The 11,262-nt window shown below is 31.1% G+C and overlaps 1 protein-coding gene across 1 annotated transcript in view; it reads right to left on the bottom strand.

The window, feature by feature from the left end:
* The window catches only part of ZC3H6 (zinc finger CCCH-type containing 6), a 71,794-nt gene that overhangs the window by 8,963 nt on the left and 51,569 nt on the right, over nucleotides 1–11,262 (bottom strand). Inside the window, exons 9-11 of the mRNA XM_012540092.3 lie at nucleotides 10,881–11,134; nucleotides 7,065–7,576; nucleotides 1,661–1,894 (exon numbers count right to left, since the gene is read on the bottom strand). Of these exons, the coding sequence (XP_012395546.1) occupies nucleotides 1,661–1,894; nucleotides 7,065–7,576; nucleotides 10,881–11,134 (1,000 nt within the window). The remainder of the gene's footprint in view (nucleotides 1–1,660; nucleotides 1,895–7,064; nucleotides 7,577–10,880; nucleotides 11,135–11,262) is intronic.

Below are 11,262 nucleotides of genomic sequence, written 5' to 3'. Positions count from 1 at the left end.
GAAACCTAAGCTAACAATGAAGGAAATGAAAAAATAGAAGCTAGAATAAGGTACTCTTTCGGACTAAAATGTCATACACATACACACACAGAGTGAACATATATATTGCATAGTTGCTAACTGCAGTACCAGAGTCAATGACTTCTCTAAAGCAATGTATTGTCAAAATCAAATAGAAATGGAGGCCACTAAACTGTACATAAGGATGTCTTTGAGTGCATATCATATATCAACATTATCTGGATTTAAATAGTTGAAAAAATATTAATTGTTCATGGTTAGAAAAAGCCAATATAATTTTACCCACATTGATTTATATATTTACATATCAATACCATTCTAATTGAATTATCAAAAATTACTTTAATGAATTAGAAAAAATAATAAAATTCATTTGGAAAAACAAAAAAATCCAGACTATTAAAGGAAACAATGGGGAAAAAAGTGTAAAGAAAGGAGATTTAACAGGACCAGATCTTAAACTGTATTATAAGGCAATAATTATCAAAACTATCTGGCACTGGTTAAGAAATCGAAAGGTACATGAATGAAATAGATATATCATTTATAGCAGCAAGTAAATATAATAACCTTCTATTTGACAAGTGTAAGAATTTGTGCCTTTAGGATAGGAATTCATTATTTGGTAAAAATTGTTAAGAAAACTAGAAAGCAGTATGGCAGAAGTGAAAATGGACCAGTATCTCACAGCATTTACTAAGATAAGGTCAAAATGAATTCTTGACCTAAATATATAGATTTTACAAGAAAATTAGAAGAATATATAATATTTTAATAAACTTGTTTTTTTTTTTTTTTTTTTTTTACCCTATGGTAAATTGGAAGCCACAATTTAGAAGGTGGGGACAAAGAAAAACACTGTAAGTATATACAATTATGAGAAGTGATTACAATTTTATTTCTAAGATTTACTATTTAAAAGGGAAGTTCAGACAAATTCTGAAGTGTTTTCCACCAAAAAAGGTCAAATTTTCAAACTAAAAGGGTTTAATTCAGTTATTCAAAAAATTCACTTACATGAAGGCTTTCTGATTATTTCAAACAATATTTCCCAAATATTCAACGAGGCAGTACAGATTACATATGTTCATTACTCCAGAAAATGACATATACAAACACACTAATATTACAATCTAAATACCAAATTAGTATTTAGAACTTTGTTCAACAGTTTTTTTCTACAACTAGAGATCCATTTAAATTTTCAGATTAACTGCACTATTTTGAAGAGGAACTAGAAATTAAAGGCCTATTTCTTCACATTGACCTTGAAGTTTTTTGCTTCAACTCTGATTCATTTAATACTGGGCCTACACTCTGCTCTTCATCCTATTCACTACTTCATTTGTATGTAGCATATTAAATATGTTACTTTGGTCATACAATCATTGATCCTTACTACATGATCCCAATCATCCAACTACTTTTTACAATTATCTGTTTTTGTCATTTTAGTATCTGCTCAAAGAGTTCACAATTGTGGCAATAAATGGGACATATGGAGGGGCAGAAAGTAGTGGACTGGCAGTGCCAGAAGCTGAGTAGGGGAATCGTGGATAAACAGAACATAAAAAAAATTGACGTAGATCATTCTAGTCACAGAGCATAATAGGTAACATAGTATTGTTTTGGATATTACCTTCTTCTTTGCTTAATGTCCTCTGAGACTGGTGACCAATTGGTTCTCCATCCTCTTGATGTTTCTGACTAAGTCTTACAAAGAGGGCTTTCTGCATTGCAGGAAGGAAATCTGGTACATTTATAGCAGTTTTATGGCCTGATGTGTTGATACAATCTGACTCATTTCCACTGTTTAATGAGTCTTGAGCCATGTGAGGTTGATGTTCAGCAAATTCACCATGCCACATTCCATCTATATGTATTCAACAACAAAAACAAATACTGGATAACATAAGAAAATCTCACTGGATAATAGTCATCTTTATAAGGTATGGATTTCCCAGCAAAAAGTGAATTTGTATAAGAAAATATTCACCTAATCTCAAGCTTGAAGATATAATTTTAGCCAATTATTAAAAATAACTAAAAAGCATTTACAAGTTTACCATATCAATCAATGTTTTTATTTCAAATTTCAAAGGCATTTATTTTAAAATACAATTTTACCTAGCTTTAATAGAGAGATCTTTAAGATTACTAAAAGGAAGACAAACTGTAATAAATTGAAATATCCCTGAAGGCCATAGAGGACAGAAATCTTTTGCCACTCAGAAGAGACATTAGAGACTGTTAGGACAAAATGTCTATTTTGTCAGATGCAGTCACTATTATTTGTTTTTGTTTGATTATTTTCCTTTGGTACAAAGGAGTTAAATACTCCATTGTAAGAAAAAGAAAAAAATAGTTAAGCAAAAACATATAATGCAGTGATAGTATCTGACACTACAAAAATCTGTCTCCATGTTCCTTCATTTCATTATTTGTTTTCTAGGACCAAGATAGAATATTATAATTACTCAATATTGGACTTCCTTTTAGTTTTCTTTTCATTTGTACTCTTTAATTCAACAAACACTTACTAAATTCCCACTATGTATGAAGAATTGGGATAAGCACTGAGGATATAATTATTGAAAAAAAAATTCTTGCTTTTGACAAGCTTACAGTCTGTTTTCATTATAGTCATTGTGCAGATTGTTATTCAGTTTCAATTCATACAAATCTTCCTATGTTCCTCTAAATTCCTCATATTTCTTAATGAATAATAACATTTTATTATTCATATACTATAGTTTGTTTAATCATTCTCTAGTTAATGGGAGCACTAACTTTGTTTCCAGTTCCTTGTTTTCACAAAAATATTTAATAGTCAAACTATCTCATTTTTCATTTTGTTGGACATAGCAAAATTATTTAATGAATGGTACAGTATAATTGGTCATATCTATTTGAATACTTTTGGTGTATTTTAGTCATTTTTAATGCAGCCTAAAAATCAAGGTCACTAGCCTCATTTTGTCTCTCTTGCCACTCATTTCCTCATTTCATTCTCTTAAGTCTCTCTTAGGAATGAAAGGAATGGATTTATACATTTCTTTACTTAATGGGCCCAGTGTTATTGAATGCTGCCCAGTACTATTCTCAGGACTCCTTCACTTAGTGGGTCCTTATTGCCTCCAGAATCAAATACAAAGTTCTTTGTGTGACATTCAAATCCCTTCATAACAAAGCCCCTTTTATCTTTATAGATTTCTCATACCTTATACCTACTCTCCAGTGACACTGGACTCTTGGCTGTTCCACCAAAAAAACTCTCCATCTCTGGGGAAATATTTTTCCTTGCTGTTCCTCATGTCTGTAATGATCTTCCTTCTCATTTCTACTCACTGACTTTCTTGACTTCCTTTAAGTCTCAACTAAAATCTTAATTTTTACCAGAACCTTATTTAATCTCTCTTAATTCTGGTGTCTTCCCTCTGTTACTTAATTCCCATTTATTCTGTATATAACTTGCTTTGTTTATATTTATCTGAATGCCGTCTTCCTCATTAGGCTGTAAGCTTCTTAAGGGCAGAAACTGTCTTTTGCTTCTTTTTTGTATACCCAAACCTTAGCACAGAACCTGGTGCTTAATAAGTGTTTATTATTTGATTGTGATCTTGTGTGATTTGCTTACTCTCTCTGATGTCTAAGGTCTCATATTTATAAATACATGATTATTTTACAATTGTACATTTCCCATGTGTTGTGAACAGGTCATTAATGGAATTATACTGTAGCCTACTTAAATCATGCATCTCTACATTGCCTTTTTGCATTACTCATAATTTTCATACTTGGGATATTGTGATGTCCTAGGATTCACAAACATACAACATCACTAAAAAAGAAAAACAGTGTTAAAAAAGAGATTTTTTTGTCAGGAAAAAGCTTGGGATTATTAAAATTATTGCTTAAATTCCTAAATAAAATTCAGTTTATTTTCTTCTTTCAATTCGTTTGTGAATTGTTCATCTGTTTATCACTGTTTATCTGCAGTGCCTGTCCTGGATGTGTGCTGGTCATGGGACAACAGGCTCATGATCTGGATAACATACGGTTTTTCCTATATAAACAGTGAAGTCAACCTTTTTAGAATAGTGGTATTTAGCTATTTGTTTAATAAAATCACGACTATCACTGTGTTATTCCAAACTCAATGCAATTAACACAAAGATATCTACAAACAGAAGCATTTAGAGGAAATTTTTTTTGTGACAGTGCTTAGATTTTTGGTGACATCATATCTTCATGACATTATGTATTTCTACCTTGCTTGATGTTATTAACAAGTGGATTATAGAAGAGTTATTTCTGTGGTTATATTCAGCAAGAAAACTTATAAGATTTTAGTTAATACAAGCATCCCTTGTTGGAAGAGATTTTAAGACAGCATGTTGTTTTACTAAGTCAAACTCTCTGTCTGTCTGTCTCTCTCTCTCTGTATGTGTGTGTGTGTATGTGTCTATCTGTCTCTCTCTCTAAAGGTAATCAAATTTACATGGTCTTTTTTTTTTAACCATTGACTTGGATAGCAGCATAGATAATGTACTTATTAAATTTGTAGAATACACAACATTGGGAGGGATAGCTAACAATGGATTAGAAGTTCAGAATTTTAAAAAATGTCTCTACAGACTAAAATAATAGTTTAAATAGAAAAAGTATGAAATTTAATTTGAATAAATATAATGTCTTAGATTTAGATTTTACTACTACAAAATGGAACAGGCATGGCTAAAACGATTTAAAAAAAGAGAGAAGCATTTTTAATTAACTCAATATATTCAGAAACCAAGACAGTTAATGCAATTTAAAATCATACTAAGAGAATCATAGTTTCTGTGTATAAAGGAATAAAAGTTCTGTGATACATATCTATCAGCAAACAATTACTAAGAACATACATTTCAGGCATTATGCTAAGTTTTGGGGATACAAAAAGAGGTAAAAGATATTCTTTGCATTCAAGGTACTTACAATCTAAACAAAAAATTATGGTATCAAGAAAAATGGGGTTGAAGTTTTGCATCTAGCATATAGTACTGGAGTAACCATGAGCAAGTTACTCAATGTCTTATTGCCCTATTCTAAGTGGCGAATCGATCATTTACCTCCATCTGTAGAGAGGACTTTCCCATATTGATAATGTCACAGTTCTAAAACCCGCCAAATATCCAAACAAGAAAACAAATCCCATTGTACTCTTTTTGACCAGACCATATCCGAGGCCTTAGATATAACATAAAATATTTATATGTTATTATATCTAATATATTCATGATATATTATCACATTATATATATTTTATATTATATATTTATTATATGTTGTTATATGATTATGTTACATATTTATCTCATATATATGTGTGTGTATATATATATATATCATATCTACATTATGTCTCCCTCATTAAGCTGAATTTCTTTAAGAGCTGGGAGTATCTTGTTTGTTTTTAGCTTTCTTTGTATTCTGACACTTTGCACAGTGCCTTGGCACATAAAAGATACTTAATAAATGCTAGCTTACTAATTATCCTTGCCTTTTTCCATTTCCCATTTTTCAGTATCAATGCCTTGTGTCAGAAAGTCAGGTTTTTGTGTTATTTATTTAGTCTTCATTTTTTTTTACCCTTTCTTCAAATCTGGAATTGATTTTTATTTTGTTCTAATTATAATAATTACATGTGGTGAGATACCACATATACAACTGATTTTGAAATAACTCATAATTGATAGAAACCAATCGTTTTTTCTATCATTTATAAGACATGGTAAATTTCACTGTTTTATTGATGCTCCAGAGTGCTCAATATATTTTGCATTTATTGACTCTCTTCATGAAGACAAACATGGTATATAAGGACGAGACTTCTGAGTAGCCTATGAACTTTGATCTCTCTCATTTTAAACATCTGAATCATATTTTAGAATATATTTTCATTGTCTGCCTTAACATCAGAGTAACAGTGTTAGATGATATATTTGATATTTCATCTATTTTATCTCAATCAACACTTAAAATTCTAATATTTAGCCCAACAAAGAATGCTTAATGTTCACAACCAAATGAAGCAAAAGTCATCCTGAAGGAAATATAGTCTGGTGGAAAAGGCGCTATATTTGGAGTATGACTTAGGTGCAAACCCCAGCTTTGTTATTAATTGCTTTTATGAACTTAGGCAAGTAGCTTAAATCCTTTTGTGCTTCAGTCTCCCTCAAGTATTAAAAACCAGATAATCTCAAAGATTTCTTCTTGTCCTAGATTTAGAATTCTGTGAGATATTGAAATGAACTTTGTCACATGAATAATTAATGCAAGTGGCAGAAAAAATGTTTATTTCCCATTCATGAATTATTCAATTTTCATTCAACGAAATTATTCAAATTTCATTATTCATCATTCAATTAAAAAAATTCATCCAAATAATAAAACATTAATTTTTGCCAAAATTTTAAATAAAAACATTAAATTGTGTTTTGACTGTGATGTCTTCATTTACTGACAGGTCTTTACTGTTAAAAATAATTTTCAATGTAATTTATTTCCCAAGAAATATTAGCTAGTCATTCAGAAATACTTAAGCATTTAATTTTTCTGCACACACCAACAAGATGACAATTTATTGCCATTCATAATTCTCAAGTGTTTACAAGATGCACAAATATATTTTAAAATAATTTTCGTTTTTCTGATGCAACTGTACAAAATATGTAGAAAAAGTAGAATGTGCCATATTTGTCCTGTTCTACTTCTCTGCTGACTACTTCATCGATAAGACCTCCCATTTATATAACTAAGTCACTGCTGAAAGTAAGCAATAAAAAGCTTGATTGTTCTTCCCTAAATCTATGCAGTAGTTCTTGGATACATGCCACTAAACCATATAATTAACTTTACAAAAATCAAAGTTTTGCTATGTATTTCTATCTAAAATTGTTCCTAAGGATACAACGTATTATTATTCAGTATCACATTTGTAAAATTATCTTGAAACGATAAATAAGGAACTAAATACAGAATTTCAAAAATAAACTTACCACCAGAGTTATTGGCTGTCTGAAAATTATGTACCGCTTGATGTGAATAGTAATTATCATAGAATTCAGCTGGGTTTTGTAAGGATTCATAGTTGGCACTGAGCTGCATTTCACTGGGACCTTGCTGGTAAGATGGACCTGAAGAACAGTGATTTTCCATAGCGATGTTCATCATATGTCCCTGGACTCCTATAGAGTTATAGGAACCACTCATCCCAGGTGGTGTCAAAGGTGGGCCTGGTTGAATGGGTCCTCCAGCTTGATTATGAGACCCTAAAAATCCAGGTGGACCAGGTTGCAATGGTGGGCTATGTGGCATTGGTGGGCCAGGAGGACCTGTACATTGGTGGTGTCCAGGAGAACCTGGATGCATTGCAGGACCATTGTGTCCCTGAGACATGGTAGGACCAGGACTTGGACTTGACCCTGAATTGTACATATTCTGAGGATGTGAGTTGTTTCCCTGAAACTGTGGTCCTGGTGGTGAGGCACTATTATAAAATGCTGGTGGCCTGTAAAAAGAAAATAGTTTAATGTTTTTTTTCCTTAACTTAAATTTTGAGAAAAAGTGTAAATACCTAAATGAATATTTGTAATTGCTTTCTACCAAAGACAGAAATTATAAATATTACCTATAAAGTTTTTAAAAGTATTAATCTTGCTTAATATTTAAATAATTTTTTTGTATTGTTTTTCACTGCTTCCTCAGTTCCTAATGATAATATGTTGCTTCCTTTTTCTTGGTCTGGCTCTGTCTTGCTTACCAATGTTATGCCACAATTTGATTAATTCTAAATGTTTTCAAAAGTTATTTTTCCTGGTTTGTACTGTAATATACCATCAGTGTATATATTACATTGCATATCATAATATGGAAATTATAGCATTTTTTAAAATATTTTCTCCAGTGAACAATGCAGTCTAAAACAAATTTTCTGTTACTAATTTAGTATCAAATTTGTCTCAGATGTCTGTGAAATTTTTTTTAAAAAAGGTCTTCCTTATTTACCCATAGGTGATATCCTGAAGAGAGATATAACAATCTTTATTATAATTATACTTATAATAACACTGGGAAGTTTATAAATTGTCCCACATATATTTTTCTATTTGAGCCTCACAATGACTCCATAAAATAGGCATTTACAAGGTATTATTCTCATTTTTACAGAGGATAAAATGGACTTTGAAAGGTTAAGTGACCTGCCTATGGTCATATGATTTTCAAACTTGAAATTTAAGCCCCAGTTTTCATAATTCCAAATCTTGCATCATATCCACTAAAATATATTATAACATTTTTTTAGTTCTCCTCATTCTTACTGTATCTCTTCCTACAAAAAAAAATAATTTAGTGGTGGTGATACAGAGGACATCTCCACTAATTTCTGATAGAAATATACCATCACATAGTCAAACTTAATACATAGAGAATTATTCTAAAAATTTAATCACAATTAGTACAAAAGGGCTAAAATTATTCTCTTAATCTCATTTTTTTCATTAATATTTTAAGCCAAAATTGGGGACATTTCACGTTGGTTATTTTCTTTAAGATATTTCAGGAAATCAAAACATTTGGTCATTTATTTTAGTCAAACATTACTCATACTAATTAAGCATACTATCCAACCTTCAGCAATGTTTCAAAAATGGAAGGAATACTAGATATCTTTTATATGTGCAAAACTGGTAGAGTCTCTTCAATTCAATTTAATATCAACATCACTATGCAGAAGAGATACAAAGTTTAAATAATTTGTGATCCTTTGGGGAAGGCATTTTGGTATAACAAAAAAAGCACTGGATTAGTAGTTACAACTTAATTAAATCTTAGCTTATGTACTTTGGATGTGATGTTTGAGAAATAGTTTAACTTTTTTCACCCTCAGTTGTTTTTATCAGTAAGGTGGACACAAGCAATTCTGACATTTTAGGAGGAATGAAGTATACATATTATTCTGTAACACTTAAAGGCACTTGTGAGTGCTTGTTATTACCACTGTAATGATAACTGGACATCATCCCATAACTTTTGGAAGTTTTCTGTTTTAGTTTGTAGGAATCATATAAACTGAAAGGAAAAATGCACATCAGAATCAGTCCTGTCCCAATACACTTATTTAGTTTTTAAGTAAAATATCCTTTTATCCACATTATATTTTTTAAGCCTTTCAGGGGTTATCTCCTGATAATGAGAAGCACTATAGTTATTAATTAATTATTCTTTACAGTCTCTCATTTGGGTTATAGAATAAACAAAGAGATGAGGAATTTCACTAGTTTTTCACATTACCAAATACCCAACCTATCATTCTGGTATTTCTTGAATTCATTGAGATGAATTAACAATAAATTCATATTAAAATTAGAGAATATGGGGTGGTAAGCTTAGTAGTTATAAGTATGTTTGATATGTTCAGTTATAATAATTACTATCTATTGGTTTAAGTAGTCACATGTTTTGGTCCAAAAGAACAGCAATGTACATAGTACTTTGGGATCCACTGTTGCTTAATCTTCCCTCTGAAGCAGTTTGGAGAAGAGAAAAATGGGAGCATTTAGTAATTCCTGAATGCCATAGAGCCAATTATTAGAGTATATAAGATCAAAGATAGCTAACAGCTGATTCCTTTATTACCTTTCGAAAATGTTAAACTTATGAAACAGTTCCCAAAGGGAAGGAAGTTTTCTATGATCTTTTAAAAATATCACAGACACTAATGCAGAAAATTTGGTAAATCCAAGGTTGACCCTTTTCCCAATCCTGATAATAGTTGAATAAAAACTTCTCATTACACAAAGAAATTTAGGCACTAGCCTCAATGGCTATTCTGAGGCTACTGAAGTTTAGAAATATTTTGAGAATATCATGGAAGAAAAAGATTGCTGGTTAGATGAAAATAATAAAAATTATCCACAATTAAGCAATATTTTGCAAAGTACTTTCCTTACAATTCTGTACAATCAGAGGACTTTGGTCCAAATTCTAATCCTGCTACTTATTTCATGTGTGTAAAATCATAATCTTTCTAGATTCCAGAGATGTTAAATGTAAAATCAGGATGTTGGACTCAGATGATCTCTAAGGTCTCGTTCAGTTCTAGATGCTATATAAAATCAATAGCCAGGTAATCAAAATATCATAGTCATTTCAGAAATGAAGAAACTGAAACTCAAGAGAAATTAGGTGGCTTGCTTAAGAGCTGAAATATGACTCTCAATTCTTTGACTCCAAGTTTAGGTCTCTGAAGTAATGATTAACAAATGTAATTCTCAGAGAGAAGTCCTGGTATACTTCCTGAGTATTACAACTTTTAAGGGTACCTCAAACTCTTTTCTGGTACCACACTGGAGAAGTATAAATAATGGTGCCAGAAAAAATTTAGATTTTGGCAAGTTGCTAGACTCTTAGATGCTGTCTTGAAATGGGGAAGATTGAAGAAAAGGTAAAAGAAAAGCCACCCTTCATGTTGTCAGATCTTGAAAGGGCACATTTGCAATTTCATGAAAAAGAGGTTTCATCTCTCTTATAATGTCTGGTATCTTCCAAGTTAGCACTTCTACATACAAATCACAGGAGAAATAGTATAGGGAAGACTAGACAAAAAAAATCAAGGCTGAAAACAAAAGGAAAAAAATCATTCATTAAAATGAAAAAATAAAAGTAGCAACTAACTATATAACATTTTTTCAATTAGTTAACTATTAAGTATAGGGATCACATAAAGAGGAAAGAAAGAGGTTTTGTTTTATATAAGAATCAGGTCTTTGTTTGAAACTAAAGAATTTTGCATGACTGGAATTCTGACTTACTTCTTCCCAATCTTGTGTGCTAAATCCACAGTAGGTTTTACAACTATTTCAAAGAGAGATGGAATTTTCTTAAATTCATCGGAAAGATCTGCTTGAAAATTATCTTCTGATTCTGAAAATGAAAAATGCTCTGGTGGGGTTGGCAAAAGGCCAACTCCTGGAGGTGGTTTAGGAAGAGGAGCAATGCCACGCCTTCTGAGTTCTTCTAATTCTCTTTCATCTTCATTTTGTGGTTCCTCTTCAGTATTCAGGACCTAAAAGAAAATTACATCATCATTTCTGAGTAAATGAATCTACCATGAAAACAAATTCCTAATGAGGGTATTTGACCTCTGAGGCTCATTGATACAAAACCAGTAATAATGATGGTGATTGTTTAAAT

The sequence above is a fragment of the Sarcophilus harrisii genome, chromosome 2 (genome assembly GCF_902635505.1).
Source record: "Sarcophilus harrisii chromosome 2, mSarHar1.11, whole genome shotgun sequence".
In the NCBI taxonomy this organism is placed as follows: domain Eukaryota; kingdom Metazoa; phylum Chordata; class Mammalia; order Dasyuromorphia; family Dasyuridae; genus Sarcophilus; species Sarcophilus harrisii.
This window is presented reverse-complemented; position numbering and strand designations above follow the sequence as displayed.